Raw genomic sequence first — 19,035 nt, 5'->3', positions numbered from 1 at the left:
CAGCCCCCCCCCCACAATTTGCCAACCCCTTTGCTGGTGGCAAAGGGGGCTTGGGTGCAAGTTTCTAAACAAGGATTTTATCAGTAGGTCGTGGAGATGTGTAAATAGAGGTGCATTTGTCTTTTAAGCTCCGTCTAACAAGGGAAGTATGAAGAGCAACAGGAACAGTGTCCAACAGTCTGCTCTAACCAGTGATATTTTGGTTGGCATTTTGAAACTGTTATCACTTTCCATTCTCCTATACTTTTGGCTGGTTCATTAATGGCGGTTTGTTCCACCCATTTTTAACCTTCTAAAACTGACGGGTCATTGTTCTGTCCCTGCACACTTTACATATATATTCGCACTTGCCATAACTGACAATAACTCTTAATGGAAGATAAAAATCAAGTAAATTGAGTTCAACACAGTAATTAGTTCATATTTGCATCTGCAGCCTTTTTTTAATTACCTGTCAACAGATTAACAATTAAAGCTATATAATATGGAGATTGGTTTTGTTTTAGACAAAGGAGTTTATAGAGATGTCAAGGCAAAGAATCTGCGGAAACTCTTCTGCTGTTGCTTGCACACGTCTTCCTCCTCCTCCTCCTCCTCCTCCTCCTCCTCCTCCTCCTCCTCCTCCTCCTCCTCCTCCTCCTCCTCTTCTTCTTCTTCTTCTTCTTCTTCTTCTTCTTCTTCTTCTTCTTCTTCTTCTTCTTCTTCTTCTTCTTCTTCTTCTTCTTCTTCTTCTTCTTCTTCGCTCCCTACACTGGAAACAGCCTCCCCATCCCACTTTCCCCCCTCTCCTCTTTCAAATCCTACCTCCAAACCCATGAGCGGAGTATTTGCAGGAACGAGCTGCCCTTCTTTAACTATTCCCTAAGCTGAATGCTCTCTAAAGTCAAGTCCTTCTAAGATGAATGTATACAAAATGGATTCGGGTTTTTCATTTATATAAAAGATTCCCGTAATTGAGGACTGCTTTATGAACTGAGATATCCTCTACACAAGTAATTTTCTCAAGCAATCAAATGCTTCAGATACCTTTTCCGAAGATCATATTCATTCAACTTTTCTCTCTTTTATTTTCCCATCTTGTTGATTCAAAAGATGGGTGCACAGGAAGCAGTTTGTTCAGAACTGCAACAGAGCTGAATGCTCTTATCGCACAGATACATATTCCATTTGGTCACCCAATTACTCTGCTTAAGCAAGGATACTTTTAGGGGCAAAAGACGAGGCTGATCCACAGGTAAACTAGCATGATTTCAAATGTTCAATTAAGGTTAACTCAATTCACTGTGCTTATTAATTAATTGAATTATTCCCCTTGCTAATTTATATAAATGCCTTCAAATGTAGCTATTTACTACATTTATTGTGCAATCCTAGAAATGTCTATTCAGAAGTAAGTCCCATAGAGCACCATGGGGCTTATTCCATGTGAGTGTGTACAGCATTGCTGTCTTAAATGCATTGTACATGAACAGATGTATGTAAATGGATGCAAACATAAGCCTGCTTATTGCCTGACGCTGAAGTTACAGTCAACATGAATTCCATGGATGGGAATCGGCTAGCCAAGAAATGGATTTCCTGCACTTCACAATCAACCTATGCTGATGGAGCACAAGAACTTCCATTGTCCACGTTGGTTAGCATGTTGACTAGGACTCTTAGACTTTGGGCCAGTCCTGATCCTGTGTCAAGGAGCTGTCAAGGAGTCAGGTCATCCACAGGGCAGGCACACACAGAGAAGGCATTGAATGCAATTAGTTTGGTTTTTCTTTTTTAAAGCAGAAATAAAAAAACACCCCAATATCCCTTGTTCGTCTTAACTCAACGGAGGCATTGCTGAAACTAAGCTCTAGGCACATCCTCCCCCCTCTGGCCTTTCTCTCTGGATCCCTTCCAAGCCATCAAAGGCTGCGTCAAGGGGGTGAGCTTCTTCTCTGGACCTGTCTGGCACACTGCTCAGCAATGTGCAGGGCCCTTCTGGAGCAAGGGGTAAGAGGGGAAGGAGAGTCAGCAGGACTGGGACTGTTTGTGTGCATGCTGTGACTCATAGCTTCTAATCCTGTCCTGGATAACCCTCCTTCTCTTGACCCCCCTTGATCACTCAAGTCTCCTGCTTCTATCGGCTCCCAGCTCTTCCCTTCTGCTGATTGCTCCTCGGTGTCCCATCACCAGGCTCCGGGCCCTAAGACGTCATCTTCAGAGCCCTCCCTGGGGGACTCTTGGGCTGGTGGCTCCCAGCTCTCCTCCTTATCCAACCAGCCCCTGATATCCTCTCCAGTGGTTGTGTGTGCATGTTAAACACATGGTGAACACCATCCCCTGCTACTGCAGAGTTTGAAGACCAGATGCCAGGATGAATGAGCAGGTAGGATAGGGATGCCAGCAAAATGATTTGGTAGGCCATTGCTCATATCTGTTATTTGATACATTTGAGTCATACATTTGATACCTACAGCACCATCTTGGAAGCACCACCGCAACCACCGAAGTAGTAGATATAAGAGACAGATTTAAAGGTCAACACATTTTGGACATCTTTACGTCCCATAAACTCATCTAGAAAAAAAATTGCCATCCTTCATCTGCTTCCTAAAATATCACAACTACCTCTTGATTTGCATTTTATCTCTCTAGCTATTTAATACATTGCCATGTTGACTTACACTGCTGAATTTGAACATTCATTTGTAGTCCACAGAGTTTTTGCTATACTGTACTGTCCTTACATTAGGCATATGTTCCCTCTTCTGGCTCTTTCCTCCAAGGCTCAATTTCCTATGTTAATAAGCTTATCTTTGAGCTCAAATACTTAAAACTGACCTGTGTCATTTCCCATTGAAAAGCTCCAGAATGGAATGCAGATAGCCTGTGGCAAATTGCACTTCTGAAATTCAGCAGGAAGAATGCTGAAATCCATTCAGCGCCCCCATTCCAAATGCAAGGCATCAATTGTAGGATGGGAAAAACAAACTCCAAGATTTTATAATATAGTTTCCCCTCTTGGTTATGGTACTTTGTGTTAACTACAGTGTTGACTTCTGGGTAGCTTAGAAGCCTATCTCTACACTTAAAAACAAGCAGGAATCTACCCACAATTAAGAGGGCATTAATTAGGATTTTCCCCCAGGCCAATGTTGTGGTTAAATTAATTGTGACCCCCCTTACTTCCCTGAGATGACAACTTCTTTTAGCAGCAATATATTCATGGCAAAGTACACCAGGCTTTTAACCCAGGAGTGGGTGGTATTTGAATATGCAACACAGACTTAAAGCACGTGAGTCCCCATCCCTCCTTTAAAAAGATGAATGCTAAATTCAGCAAACTTGTTCACTGAGTTGTATCCACCACACACATCCTGTTAGCATTAAGACATCCACTTATGCAATGGAACTTTCCCCTCCCTCTCCCCCTCCATCTGTCCTAACCCTCCCTCCACCTAGCAGATCAGGGCCATGTGTGGGTGGTGTTCGGTGCACGGGGAGATCAACCCCCATTGTGCAACCACAGGTCCTTGCACTAATGGTAGGGCTTTGGGGGGTTCAACCACAGCGTGTGAAATTAGTACACGGGTGTCAGAGGTTCGAGTTGTACGTAATTTCATGAAAATACTGTTAAATCTTGAGTTTGTCAGGCAGTCCCCTGCCTTTGGAAAACAAAGACAATGATTGCCATCCATTTTAATAACACAATTTGACAAGGCTGCAATTAATCTACTGCTCTTTACATATCTGTTGTTCTGCGATGCCAATGAAAACGGCAGGCGTTAATTGACTTATCACTACTTGGTGATAGATGGCATAGGCTGCAGAGCGGCTATTCATCTTCAGCAGAATAAACTGCTGCATTGCTAGAACCTTTTGGTGCGTCAGAAAGAATAACAACAGGATATTGGAAGAGCCTCTTGTACATATTTGTAAGAGGATGTACATCTCTTATTACCATATTGGTGTATATTTGTTTGTGCTCCCAGGCACATCCTATTGGGAACGGCTCATGATCATATACTGGGGTCCAGCAGACCTTAAACCAGGAACTGAATGCTTTATATTTTTGCTGAGGAACTTCCTGTTCACCAAAGCATTCCCTGACCACTGGTATCGGTTGAGGGATTTTGCTGGTCACTGTGGGGATTCAGAAAACGGGAATACTGCATTTTTAAATATTGTTTTATGATGTTTATGACCCATTGCCTTACTCTGAACCCGTCTTTGAAATTCTTCTAAATCATGGGTGGCCAACTCCCAAGAGACTGCGATCTACTCACAGAGTTAAAAACTGGCAGTGATCTACCCCCTTTTTGGGGGTTCTGGTCAAAATTTTTGAGCTTTTTTTTAGGAAGGAAGAAGGCCCATTTTTTGGGGGGGGGGTTCAGCTCAAAGTTGTTGAGTTTTTTCAGGGAGGAGGTAAAACATTGAGCTTTTTTTTAGGGGAGCCACAGTTGTGCAGCTTCTTTGGGGGGACCCAATGATCTACTAGGGATCTACTGCAGACGTCCAGTGATCTACCGGTAGATCACGATCTACCTGTTGGACATGCCTGTTCTAGATCATGGTGTACGAATGAATGAGAGAATGAATGAATACATTCCCGGCCTCTCATGAAACCAACATCCTAAAAGCATTAGAAAAAAACCCTGGGGTCTCTCATCTAAGCAAAACATTTGACCTCACCCACTGATTTCTACTAGCCCCTGATGACCCCTGGCTGGCTGTAAAATCTCTTAAAGGTCTCCACCTTCCTGCTTATTGGAATCATCTTGATTGTCTCAGCAGACTTCCCTCTCCAGGGTCATCTGACTCACTGCTTCTTCTCTGGACTCAATCCACTGAAGTCCATATTGAGTCTGGGACTTGGCCACTGCCCTGAACTGCCCCACTAAGCAGCAATGTTGCTGTTGTTGGGAGGGCAGCACCACATCCCTCTGTTGACTATGCCTGATGCATGCTCCTTCAATCCCTCTGAGGACAAATCTTCCAGCATTATGATAGGCCTGTTTGTCTTAAGGCTGGCTGGGCTTCTGTTCTAGCATGGTCTTCCATCTGATGGTTTCCTGAGTCCCATACTAAATATAGGCAGGTGCCAGCCTCCTCTCTCAGACCGGATTCCTGACAAGAGCTCTGATGCAAACTGAAAGCTTCACTGAAACAAGTAAGATAAGCGTACAAATCCCATTCATTTCTCTGAGGCAAGAGATTATCTTGATTGATTTCATTACAGGTCCTTCTTCGCTTGTGAAGAACAAACAAACAAAAACCACCCTGAGAGTCTAGAGATAGACCATGTAAAATGCCTAGAAACTACTCTGTTTCCCGCTGTAAAATGGTAAGACCTCTGAAATTAGAAAGGGACTTGACTCTACAGCAGTGACTCTTTGCCTTCCACCCCAGGGCTGTATCTTAGCGCCACTTCTTTTTAACTTATTTATCAGTGATATGAGGAACCCATTAGCCGACTCACAAAAATTTATCCATGCCCCTCGAATAGCTGATTATCGTTGTCCATTACTTCTCTATGCAGATGATGCGGTGCTACTCTCTTACTCCAGAGTGGGTTTAAGGAGGGCACTAAAGATTTTTGCAACTTATTGCTCTCTTAATCATCTGTCTATCAACCACACCAAGTCCAAAGTACTGATATTTTCAAGGAGTCGTAAACTTTATTCATGGAAACTGGAGGGTACGAAAATCGAACAAGTACATAAATTTAAATATTTAGGAATTTATTTTCAGTATAATTTAGGGTGGAAAGCGCATGTTGAATACCTTCAAAACAAGACAAAAGCCCTATCGCACTCCCTCCTCCGTTTTTTCTTTTCTGAGGGGGCCCTATTCATCCCTGCAGCCTTGAAAGTGTATAGCATTAAAGTGTTGGCTACAATGGCCTATGCTGCCCCTTTATGGGCTGCTTTTGCAAATCTCTCACCTTTAGAGTCGCTTCAAAGCCAATTCTTACGTCGACTCTTAAAATTACCAACATGCGTAAGTAATGCTGCTATTCGTTTAGAAATGAAGATCCCTTCAGTTGAGTTAGTCTTATGGAGGCGAGTTTTGATTTACTGGATATCCCTATGGCATAAACTCCCGAACCACTATCTTATTCAATGCATGTGGCGGGATGACTTCACAAATTTGTGGACCGGAAAAATCCATGCCAAATTGTTGTCCTATGAGATCTCTCCCTCTGAATTGCTCAAACTGGATTTAAATGCAGCAAAAAGGTGTATAAACCAAAGGTTGGATGATGTGGAGCTATACCAAAATTGTCTAGCTGGCGGGGGAGTCTGCTCACCGTTAAATATCGGCATAACCCCTATTTACCGTACTCCATCCTACTTAACAACGCTTACGGCCGCGTCTCATCGATATGCCTTCCTTAAAGCTAGGTTCAATGTTTTTCCAACTAATGTGCTGAGACATAGATTTACTAAGGGCCAAGTCTCTTCAATGTGTGCTTGCGAAATGAAATCAACTGAATCTTTACACCATGTTATGTTTATCTGCCCTATGTACAGTTCGGCTCGTGCTAGTATATTAAACTCCATAATCCAGCCTATGGCTGATAATCCAGTTGACCTTCAGCTAGCCTGGGTTCTTCAAGATGTGGACCCTTATATCACTCTACAGGTTGCTAAATTCCTAACAGCCGTCCTCTCGTACAAGAGACGGAATGGAATGTTAGCTGATTATTGATAGTTATAAGAATTTTTTTTTTAATGACATCAGATATTGATTTTAGTTAGGCGCCTAAATTTTTAATCTTAATCTTAAACCTTCAAGATATGTTTTTTGAATTGTTAATATTTGTCCTCGTGAGCTGTGAATTGTGTTATATTATCTGTGGTTTGTATGAGTCTGTGGTTTTTATTTGATTTGTTTTGTTGTGTTGTGTTTTATGATGGGCGTACAGCCGAATAAACATATTTGATTTGTCCTATCTTTAGGTAAGTCTTCCAAATCAACATGTCTGCTCAGGAATGCTCTGCTGTGTCCTACAGAGGAATCGGGAGTATATTCAAGGGCACAGCTGAAGCCTATTGGGCAGGGCCGTCTTAAGCATATCGGGAGCCCTGGCACCGTGGTGCGAAGATCGCTCCGGCGCCCCCCGCCCCGTTTCCCACCACGGCTGTCTGGCGGGCACAGCGCGGCGCTCCCCTGGCAGCCCGGCGGCCTCCACCACCCAGCCTTCCTTTAGAGCCGGCCCTGCTATTGGGTGCATTCTCAACTAACACTGGGTGATGGTGAGAACCATTAGCTGTGGATTGCAGAGAGGCAGGGGCGGAGGAAGCGAGATGGGGGGGCGGTCCACCCCAGGTGTCATCACTGAGGGGGGTGACATTCGACTCGCCGCCTACCCTGAGCCGTCGGGGGAAGGGGCGGAGCTGCGCCACCTTGCCGACGGCCTTTCCCCCTTCCTCCTTCATTTTGACAGCTCAGGGGAGACTTGGGAGTCACGGCATGCCAACTTCCGGGCTGCTTCCTGGGGGGGGGGGAGCCTCCCCCGAGCTGTCAAAAGGAAGAGGGAAGGGAGGAAGGCTGCTGGCAAAGCAGCATGGCTCCCCCCCCCATCCAGGAAGCAGCCCGCCATGGGTCGCTCGCTCCACCCCCCATCGGTGGCTCGTACCGCCCCCATGGGCAGCTTGCCCCTGGGACGCTCACCCCACCCCCATGGCCCTGCCTATGGGTGCACAGCATGTGCGGCGCTCCGGGTGCCAGAGCAGGGAGCTTCGCCTCTGCAGTGAGATATTGGTTGTGGTTGGCAAGCTGCCTTGCTGGGAAGTTGGCCCACCACACCCCCATTGCTGATCTTCTCTTTGAAGAAGAGCTTCCAGGGATCACAGTTTGAAAGCAACAGGCCCACCTCTGTATACCCTTTAACTATTTCTTTCTATGGTTTTGAGTTGCAACAAGCACATCCTTGTCACCAGGGGCAAGCGACTGATTCCAGAAAGAAAACTAAGCAAACTGCATGAAAAATAGAACAATAAGCAAGCATAGCTAAATGTGCATAGTGTATTCTAGTTGCAGAATTTCTGTTTCCCCATTACATAATAATGGTTTTTGTATTTCGCCAAGTGCAGAAATCCTGTGCTGAGGATAGAAACATGAGCAAGTCATCTCCCCCAGGGATCTCAAGAAATAAATAAAGTAAAATTCTCTGCAGAGCTTAAAGCATATTGGCATACCTCTCCAGAGAAAGCTTGTCCATTCAGGAGGTGTTCTGATCCCTGACTGTCTTCGCTTCCAAAGTGTAACCGGATCTCTTCCAATCGGTGGCTGTATGTCATGGGTCCTCCAGAGATGTTGACCAAATGTTCTTTGTCCAGTCGTAGAGAAACATGCCTCCCTGTGTTATACATTGTCCCACTGACCTAAACAAAATGGAAGTGGGGAAGAAAAAACATGAACTTTGCAAGTCTTGACTTGCTTCAAGTTTATTTAGTTTTGGTTTCTGTTTGTTTTTACTTTTAACTGTCTCCTGTTGATCTAGAAGATTTTTTATTTTTTTTAAGGCTGTGAGGAAATTCACAAACCCATAAGGGCTTCATTTCCCTGCTTTGAGCATTACATTATATACTGAATTATTTTAATAAGTATACATATTTCATACAAAATATGTAAGATATATACACACACTTTAGCCGGAAGTATGTGAGGAACACAATAAATGTGATTAGTTTGCTTCTAAATAAGTAGGAGTTTGAAAGTATCCTTTATACAAGACTTGAATAATGACTTCATTACCAGATTTTGGGTCCAATAAAGGGGAATATTTCATTGGAAGGATTAATTATTTACATTGCATTTAAACATATCAAAGATTCAACTCATTTATTCTCACTGAAAAATTTATTTTAAAAAAACCAATTGGCTAAAAGCAGAGTAGACTAGCTCTGCAAATATACAGATTCATATACATGTGGTAACCTTACATCCTCCTTGCCATCACTGAGGGCAACACTCCTGTCCCCAAAAGTCTGTTCCTAGTGGGCGGGCAGAGTCACTACACTAACTTCCTGGAAGTACACTAGCTTTCCAGGAGTGGGAGGGAGGGGACAGGTGGGAGGGAGATTCCTATGGTGAAAAAGCATTGTTTCAGCCGGTGCATTTTCTGCCTTGTCCCTCTTTACCCTCCCGGTAAGCAAGAGTGAACCATCTCACCGGAAACTAGTGTAGTGGTTGGGCTCCACCCAGCAAGCCACTCCTATCTGCTCCACGACAGTTGCTACAACATGGATGGTTTACATCTTTTCCTCCGACTCATCTAATTCAGAGACAAATCTCTACTAACTATTACAATCCCCATCTTGGTTGGAAGTTCTGCATTTAAAGGAAATAGGCCAGTTCCTTTCTTCATGTTTATGTTTGTGGTTCATAGCCACTGGGTTTCATTGTCAGATCACTGACATACCTGGGCATTTTGCACTATATTATTTCCATCCATTTACTATTACATTTATATCGCACCGTTCCTCCAAAGAGCCCCAGGTTTTCTTCCGCCTCCCAGTTCCATCCTCGCAACAACCACGTGAGGCTGAGAGTGTACGGCCGAGTGTATTGCTCAGTGAGCTACATAGCAGTGAGGGATTTGAACCCTAGTCTCCCAGGTCCTAATCTGACACTCCAACCGCGCCGACACACTGAGAATTATGTTCACACCCGGATGATATTAGTAGCAGGGAAGAAACACAATTTCCTGCCTTTCATAAGCTTCAGTTCCAAAACACACTGGTAGCAGTGGGAGGCTAAAGTAACAAACAGTGTGGAGTGTTGTGATTGGGACCACCAGTGCATAAATAAATTTATTGTTCAACTATGAAGGAAATCAATGCATTTTTAAAAATAAAATAAAAAGATGCATGTTTTACTGACGCCACTCTAAAGGCAAAGAAGGACAATCTGCCTGGAAGCACCCCACCCTTCCCATCACCTTGCTCAAGCTTCACTGGGATGAATGGGGCCTGCCCAAGAAGACAACAGTAATTCTAAAATTGAAATGACTGCTTCAACAAGTCATCTTCCCTTGGGCCTCAAATCCAGCATATTGTGATTTCTTGCTGGCTCATACCTGCCAAGTTGCTGTCGGAGAAATAAGGGACTGAGCCGAAGTAGCAGACCGGACGTAGCGCTGCAGCCATTTTGGAACTGGGCAGAGCAGCATCAAAAGTCGCTTCTGAGCATGCTCCGCCCAGTTCCAAAATAATAAACTGGGGAAAAACAGAATAAACCGGGGAAAAACAAAAAAATCCGTTTTTTCCAGCTAGGAACAGCTGGAAAAACGGGGATTCCCCGGGGAATACGGGAGACATGGCAGCTATGTGCTGGCTACCTGAAAAAGTTGAGCAGGAAGAGCACAAAAATTAAAAACTCACTGATCCACTCCACATCTACCTTCTTTTTGGAAGAACTCGCTGTCATTAGTCCCTTCCTTTATGGAAAAATAAAATTTTGCAGAAGACCTTTTATGACCCATCCCGTCCCTGCTGATTCCCCAGTCAATAAAACAAGTGTGTTGCCTGTATGTTTGTTTGCTGACAATCAGAACAGAGACTTTGAGACTGAAAGGAAAAGTGAAATTCCATCTAAAGAGTATAATACAAACACTGCTCCTGTATAGCACCCATTCATGCCAGTAAGACGCATGCTTGCTCCTAGTGGATTGTACAATTCCTTCTTGCTCCAGTTCAAGGTAATAATCATTTTTCTTCTCAGCAGTTGTTAGGAAAATAAAAATAATAAATCACCAGGCTGGATACAAACAGTACATTTAAATTATGCTAATTTGTATTAAATAGCGGGAACTATAGCATGGTATGCTTTGTTGAGCTTTAATTTGAAAGCAATGTCTTGACAATTACATATGATACCCTATAGTTAGTACATCACGCACCATAATCATTAACCGTGCCGCTGTGTCATTTTAGCCATAATAGCAATTACTGTGCTCATAGGTCTTGTTCTGTTGTTGCTCATTCCCTCGTAAGAAAAAAGCTGCATTATAGAGATGCTGTGATAGAAGTTAAGTTTGGCCATCCAGAGTTCTGCGTCATCATATTGACACAGGTACTTTACAGCCTGTTTCTAATTTCAAAGGAAGGGTGTGAAAAGTTTCTGTTTGTCACATAAAGTCATTTATTAATGCCTAGAGAGAGGGGGACGGGACCCCACAAGTTGAGGAGCTTTGTGCTTGCCCTCTAGTTTATTACCTTGATACTTGCATGTGTAGTAAACAAATATCAGATTTGCATTAATATTTCAATGAGGGCTTGCTTCACTGAATCCGAGCTCTAAAACGCTGAGCAACTGAGCACCCCCTCATTGGTAGGAAAGTCAGGTTGCTATTCTGAAATGGCACATTGCTAAATGTTTAATTCACTTTTGAATGCTCTTGAAATATATTCAAAAGCCCATTACTTACTCTGCTGGGTGCAAAACTTAAATTAGGCTACCCTTGCTTTCTTTCTTTTTTAAAAAATGGTCCAATTGGAGTACTAACACAAACCTATTATCTCTCTATGGATTATATGGGAGAACTAGCAACAAAAGAGTACCAGCTACACTCTGGGGCAATTTAGCAAGTATTCCTAAGACATCCAGCCAGTGATCTGCACCAGTACTCTTTCCCACTTGCTCCATGGAAGCTTGCTTTTGCCTGATCAGTCTGATTGACTTGCCAGCCTGTCCTAGAGAGCTACAACTCTGTTCGACTGACTGCTGATCTCAGCTTGCTTCGCTAGAGTCCCTGGAACATCATGCTGCAAGGATTGGCAGGCGTGTTTCATAAATTCCCGTTTATATGGGTTTTCTCTGGACTTTGCTCCTGGGACAAAGTTCTCAGCATCAGCTGTAGGTTCTGGAAGGCCCGTGAGCAAGATGACCTCAGTAGGATCCACTCCCTGAACTGCCTCTCCTGATGCAGGAGGTATGGAAAGATAGACCTGGGTGTGTCGCCCACATCCTGATGACACCTCACCCCAAAACTCCTGGTCATATCTCCCAGTGGCTTCATACAGATGTTAAGCAGCACTGGTGGGAGGCAGGACAGAATGGGCTTGTGCAAAATGCAACAGGTTAATTTCCATGGTGCCAGGAAATAGCTGTCCCTACCCGCTACTATCTGAAAGTAGGAACGCAACCACCATAGAACAGTGGAGTGGTGCCACCCCACGTCTTGGAGTCAGCTGAGGAGACTACTGTGTTCAATGGCATCAAAAGCAACAGAAGTCAAGGAGAATGAGCAGGGTTGCCCTCCTGCTATTTCTATAACAACAAATGTCATCAACCATGGCGACCAAGGCAGTTTTTGTACCATGAAGGCAGAATAAGATCAGTCCAAATGCTCAGCTTCCTCCAAGCATGCTTAAAAATGGACTGCAACTGCAAGGATAGAGCAGCATTCTCCAACTTGGTGCCCCCCAGGTGTTTTCGATTGAAACTCCCATCAGCTGCAGCCAACATGGGCAATGGTCAGGAATGATGTAAACTTTAGTCCGACAACTCCTACCAAGTTGGAGAAAGCTACAGTGGTACCTCTACTTACGAATTTAATGTGTTCCAAACACACATTTGTAAGTAGAAAAAAATTGTAAGTCGAATCCCATAGGAATGCATTGAGAGAAAAAAATTGTAAGTAGAAAAAATCCTATCTAAAAATTCGTAAGTAGAAAAAATCCTATCTAAACCGCATCCAAGATGGCAGACGGAGCTCCATTTGTAAGTAGAAACATTCGTAAGTAGAGTTATTCGCAAGTAGAGGTACCACTGTAGTGTACAAGCTTCCGTTGTGGTCCAGCCTTGACCAATTTGCTCCCCTTCTTTTGATTGCCAAGGCAGCTGCAACTAACTTGCGGGCTTCAAACAGCACATATGCAGGTGAACTGGAGGCTGAGCCTGGCAACAGCCTCAAAATTATAAATACCCATTGAGGAAGACAGAAAGTACATATAAAGGTAAAGGTAAAGGGACCCCTGAGCATTAGGTCCAGTTGTGACCGACTCTGGGGTTGCGCGCTCATCTCACGTTATTGGCCGAGGGAGCCGGTGTATAGCTTCCAGGTCATGTGGCCAGCATGACAAAGCCACTTCTGGCAAACCAGAGCAGCACATGGAAACGCCGTTTACTTTCCCGCTGTAGTGGTTCCTATTTATCTCCTTGCATTTTGACGTGCTTTTGAACTGCTAGGTTGGCAGGAGCTGGGACCAAGCAACGGGAGCTCACCCTGTCACAGGGATATATAAAGGGATATACATATATAAATTACCATTAACATAGTATTTTCATTGATTATGATAAGCCTTCATAAGGTTGACTTGCAAAATAGTCAAAATATATGGAGATGTGACACAATGAAGCAGACACTGATATTATGTTGCAGTCTATTTTAGTGTAGGATGATTTCTGGGCAAAGGCCTAGAGTAGCCTTTCCCAGCCTTGGATCCCCATATGTTGTTGGACTACAACTCCCGCTCTCCCTGACCATTGGCCTTGTGGGCTAGGGATGATGGGAGTTGGAGTCCAGTAATATCTAGGAACCCAAGGTTGCAAAAAACTGGCTAACAGTAAATCATGTGGGGGTTTAAATCACACAGGGAGTGTCCACAAGTAGAGAAGCTTGCTCTTCCACTCCTGGAGGACTGTAAAGACAGGAGCAGTGATGCGCTGGAAATAACTAGACCTACCAGTGTCCCCCACCCTGAAATGAACACCTGAATAGAATTTCTAAATATTCTTAAAATGTTGGCTCCCAAGCTATATTTTTTAGGTCTTGAGCCTCCAATCACCATACACGGGAATCCGCCTGATATGACCTCTTGTTTGGATTCTTGTTGAGTTTTATTCAGCATTCCACATTGCTCAAATGGGTCTCTAACACAAATGTCAAGGTCTACCATTGCTGTGCATACAATAGAGTTCTTCATTCACAATCACATCCTTTGTATGCGGATAAAAATTGCACAGGAAACAAACTAGGGTACAAAATAAATCTGCGTCCTTTAGAAGACTGAGCTCTTTCTGTATTTCAAGACACAGAATGTGGCTCCCTCAAGGCAGTGGCATGACAAAAGGGAACAAATATTGGACAAACGTAGGTTGTGCATGGCAGGGATTATGCTTTTGGCTCAGGATAAAAAGGTACTTGCTCTTGTGTGTGTGCCCAACTTGGTGCATTTCCAGTTTCAGCCAACCAGAGAGCACAGGGAGCTGCCAAATGGATGCACCCCAATTTTCATTATGAAGAACCTTTCTCTTCCCCTCCAATGTACACCTGTGTTCTTTCAGAGGATGACACACATACCATCTTTGATGTACTGCCACTGTCTCTTATGCAATGGCCAATGCAGTTGGTTAAGACCATCCTATGGCATGGCCATGTTCTGTAGCACTGACTAAAGTTGTGGCCTTTTCATCTGACTGGAGTAAAAAAGGTAAAAAAGGTAAAGGACCCCTGGACGGTTAAGTCCAGTCAAAGGTGACTATGGGCGATGGAGCTGGCGTTTGTCCACAGACAGCTTTCTGGGTCATGTGGCCAGCATGACTAAACTGCTTCTGGCACAACAGGACACTGTGACGGAAACCAGAGCGCATGGAAATGCTGTTTACCTTCCTGCTGCATCGGTACCTATTTATCTACTTGCACTGGTGTGCTTTCGAACTGCTACATTGGCAGGAGCTGGGACAGAGCAACGGGAGCTCACCCCATCACAGGGATTCGAACTGCCGACCTTCTGATCAGCAAGCCCAAGAGGCTCATTGGTTTAGACCACAGCGCCACCCATGCCCCATCTGGAGTAGTACGGTACCAGCAGAAGTATAGATAATCCAGTACACTTATGCTGCTGCTGAGCCACACAGTGCTCCTATTGTGACTTTCTTATGCTCTGTTTCTTATTAAAACAAAACAAAAGAGTGGCATGGCCAAATTGGAAAGGTGGAGAAAACGCTCAACATCTGAAATCACTTGATGTGCAGAACTGCTTATTCAAGCTGGCATCTGTCGTGACCACGTTCGGAGTGCCGAGCTTGTTTTTATTGACATGGCACGAAGTAGCCAAGTTAATCATGACCCAAGCTATGAAATGTTGGATTTTTCAAATGTAAGTTTAGAGAGGATTTGGAGAACCTAGCTCCTCAAATGACTCTGTCAGCCTTGGTGAAATAATCTGAGGACTAGGCAAAAGTGATAAATATATGTATTACTCTTCATTGGATAATGTCATAAGCGATGATAATTTTGGAGAGAAAATCCTGAGAAGATTTCCTGAAATGACTGGAGAAAAGTGCGCAGCATTTTTTAAAAAAAAGGATTCCAGGTAAGCAATCTTCCTGCTATTAAAAACTGTGTCCTGAAAGTATCTGGTTGGGAACAGAGCAATAGTGTCCGCCAGTGCTCCCCCCCCCCAAAAAAAATGTTTAGGGACACTCTCAATTTCACTCAAGAAAATCACCATTTAATAGTTCAAATTGGGAAAAAATAAATACGGTAAATGGACAGAAGTACAAAGAACAGGCATTACACCAGGAAAGGAAAGGAAGCCGCCATTGGAGGTGGTAACAACGGAACTGACCAATCACCATGCTGGATTTCAATTCCTACTTCACACATTAAACGCTCGCTTCCGCCTGAGACTCAGGAAACACCATGACAGGAAATGAGGCCGCCATTGGGGGTAGCAATGGAACTGACGATTCACCGTGCTAGAGAAGAAACTATTTTTTAAAAAAATGTTAGTTTCTTCTCCCATTAGATTCACAAAATGTTTAGGTGTATACACACCCCTGCGTCCCCCCCAGAAAAAAGCACTGCTGTTCACACTGGAGAACGTGGGGCATGCCTGTTCACTCAGAATGAGGCAGTGAGTTCATCAGGCATACATCTGATATCCGTGGAATGTGTTGTGGTGAACAGATGTGGACCTGCAACCTCTCACGTACAGACAGTTATAATTCCTTGAGAAACAGCTCATTTAAGAACACAACACAATTCACAAAACAACGCAACATAAAAAACAGAAGAGGAGTCTGTTGGATCAGGCCAATGACCCATCTAGACCAGCATCCTGTTCTCACGGTGGCCAAGCCTATGGGATCCCCCCAAAAAGGATTACAACAGCACAACAAAATGTAACTAGAGCTGCTTCAGTATCAGTATGTTTTGCTTCTTGGGAGCTGTGTTCAACTATGTAACCCATCTTCAAGGGCTTTCCCACTTCTTAAAGCATTGCAACCATGTGGAATTTCTCATGCTACCTATATTTATGTAATTCCTCATGCACAGAGTAAGTGCATGTCGTTCATACAACAGTCCTGTCCAGTTAAAGCTCATTAACCCCATGGGGAATAATGGGGGTTGCGGCCGGACCCAGCAGAAAAGACTGTGTGTGTGTTAGGGGGTGGGTCTAAGCTTAAGAGAGAAGATGATTGGAGGGCTGAGTGTTGCTGGGGTAAATTGCATGTATCCATTCCTTGATTGACAGGGAGAGTGCTTAAGTACTCAGCGTTTTAGTTCCCAGCTCATTCCGACTAGTGATTTGAATCTCCCTCTCCCCACCTCCTTTTCTTTGCAGGTTTAGACTGACCTTGCTATGGCGCCGCCTGTATTCAGGAGCCAGTAGGAATTTTTTTCCAGTTGGATGATTGGCTGTTGCCATCTGGTTTTTTGCCTACTGCTTAGCAATAGTCACAACTTGTTAGGTTGGCGGGTTAGGCTTTGGTTGATGAGTTTGGGAGGGGCATCGCATGGAGGTGCATGCCCCTCAGTGTTGCTCTTATAGAAGTATTCTGTTAAAGGAATCCTGGGGCTCCGGGGCTCTAGTCCTTACACCCCCACAATGGTGTGGGGCTGGGGCCAATACAGAGCACGAGCCTTGGGGAACATTTCTGGTGGGGGAGATGGCCTGGTCTCAGCTATCTCCTCCACCATGGGGTGTTTACTTGACTTTCCTACCATAGGAAGTCAGAGCTGGTCCTGTCCCACCGTGGGGCAGAAGATTAACCAAAGCCTAAGGCCAACACTCAAATTAATTTGTAATTTTGAATAAAGTTGTGGCCAAAATTATGCCAAAGACAAAACCTAAATTAATGTGCCTGTCTGAGTTATTGGTGGGAATTTTTTGGGGGTCTTGGTACGCAAATGCTATCTGAGAAATGTTCTTGTTGTGTGTGTTTTTTTTAAAAAAAGGGGGGGGGGCGAGCTACTGAAAGCCATTAACTGCTGCCGTTTGGTTCCCATTAAAATTCAGACTGTAGATTAAAGGAGGAATTATGCAACAGCAACCATTAGCAAAAATGAGGTATCATTTCCCACTGTTTGGATTTCATACCTTATTTAGTTCAGCACGGCATTGTGTAAATGGATATAGGCATGTTCTTCTGGTGCCAGCCCCAGAGTTTGGGAGCTCTCTTTAGGTTTGCCAGTAATGAACCCCATAGACAGAAGGAAGGTGTTCGGAATTCTTGTCATCCTCTTAGAGTTGCCCCTCTAATATGGAATGGGTTTCCCATAAAAGCCGGGGCACTTTTTTTGTTAACAAAATTGTTTCAGTAGTATGAAGCACAAATGACAAAGTCATTGATTATTGCCTTCATTTTATGGATCAATGGTCTCATTAGACAGTAAAATTCGTGTTAAATTGCTGTTTTAGGGGGCATTTTTCATCGTCTGGAACGGATTAATCCACTTTCCATTAGTTCGCTTCAGGTTAAGTACGCTTCAGGTTAAGTACAGACTTCTGGAACCAATTAAGTACTTAACCCGAGGTACCACTGTAGTAATAATAATATTGCCCACTGATTAAGCGATGAGGAAAACCCAGTATTAAAGGCTGGAACAAAATATCTCCCAAGATCAAGCAAATCTATTGTTTCCACTGTCAACTTGTAGCAGACTCTTACTCAAGACTCGTAAAGCCAGCATTTTACTCGCCTCTTGTTCTTACCCCCTACTGTTTTTTAGTGTATAATGGTTCAGTTTATTTTTCATGCCACTTTTGCATTTTTTCCAGAGGCCATTCTGTCTTGTTTCTATTCTCACATGTGATATATATATATATATATATTCAGATTAGAAAAAAGGTCTGCTCATATACAAATTGCCTTGCTGTCCTATGAGACGGACCGAGGGGGCAGAAAACAGGGGATTTGAGCAATAAGAAACTCCAACCGCAAGCACAAATGTTCCAAATGGGACCACAAAAGCTCTTGGGAATGATGGGACATGATGACAACTGCTTCGCAGTGGAAGCCATCTTTCTCCCCCCTACATTGCAAAGGCAAAAATGAGGGTCACTTTTGGCCCGGGGGTCAGATCTTTCTTTGTCCCCGCCCCATAGGCCAACTGTGACAGATGGACATTGCAATCCACCAATATGATGTAGGGTGATTTTCCTGGAACAGACATGAAGCCAACCCACCCATAAGTCCCTTGATTTCCTCTGCATCACTTCCTTAAAATTGCTTCTTTCAGTCCTCAGGGACAGAGATGGATCTTAGGGATAAGTTATGTATTCTTGTTAGAATATTGGAATGGTCCCATTTGACTTTTTTTTTTAAAAAAACCCTCTCAAGTGGATCTGTTTATTTTAAATATGTGAACCTCATCTCTTGTCATCACTGCTTGCCCCAGTTCCTCAAACTCCTTTCCTGAGTTAGTTAGTTAGTTTCCCCTACAAATATGTTTAGAATTTCGCCAAATTACAGTTTGGTTGCCCAGAATCCGCTTCATCGTTACGCATGTGCGCAGAGCTCATACATGACAGTGCATCAAGATTTCTTTAAAAATTACAAATAGGATCTTGCCAATGGCACCAAAATGCCAACACAACAGTCTGCTATGTCCCCTGCAGTGTTTCATTACACCCAGCAGAGAGCACTGTGAGCCCATTGCATACTAGTTATTAAATGCACACTATGTTTACTTCCCTGTGCCAAGAAGGAAAGAAAGAAACATAATCTTTTGGGTAAGTGATACCACTATAATCTGTGACTTACAGTTGCAAAGGCACTGGTATCAGCCATCTGAAACAATTGTGAATATGGTCC

At 43.8% G+C, this 19,035-nt stretch overlaps 1 protein-coding gene across 1 annotated transcript in view; it reads right to left on the bottom strand.

Moving 5' to 3' along the window:
• CA10 (carbonic anhydrase 10) overlaps positions 1-19,035 on the bottom strand; it is a 320,562-nt gene that overhangs the window by 55,401 nt on the left and 246,126 nt on the right. The window contains exon 5 of the mRNA XM_035103821.2: positions 8,184-8,369. Within this exon, the coding sequence (XP_034959712.1) occupies positions 8,184-8,369 (186 nt within the window). The remainder of the gene's footprint in view (positions 1-8,183; positions 8,370-19,035) is intronic.

Source organism: Zootoca vivipara, chromosome 2, assembly GCF_963506605.1.
Source record: "Zootoca vivipara chromosome 2, rZooViv1.1, whole genome shotgun sequence".
NCBI lineage: Eukaryota > Metazoa > Chordata > Lepidosauria > Squamata > Lacertidae > Zootoca > Zootoca vivipara.
Note: the sequence above shows the minus strand (reverse complement) of the source record. Positions and strands in the feature narration are given on the sequence as shown.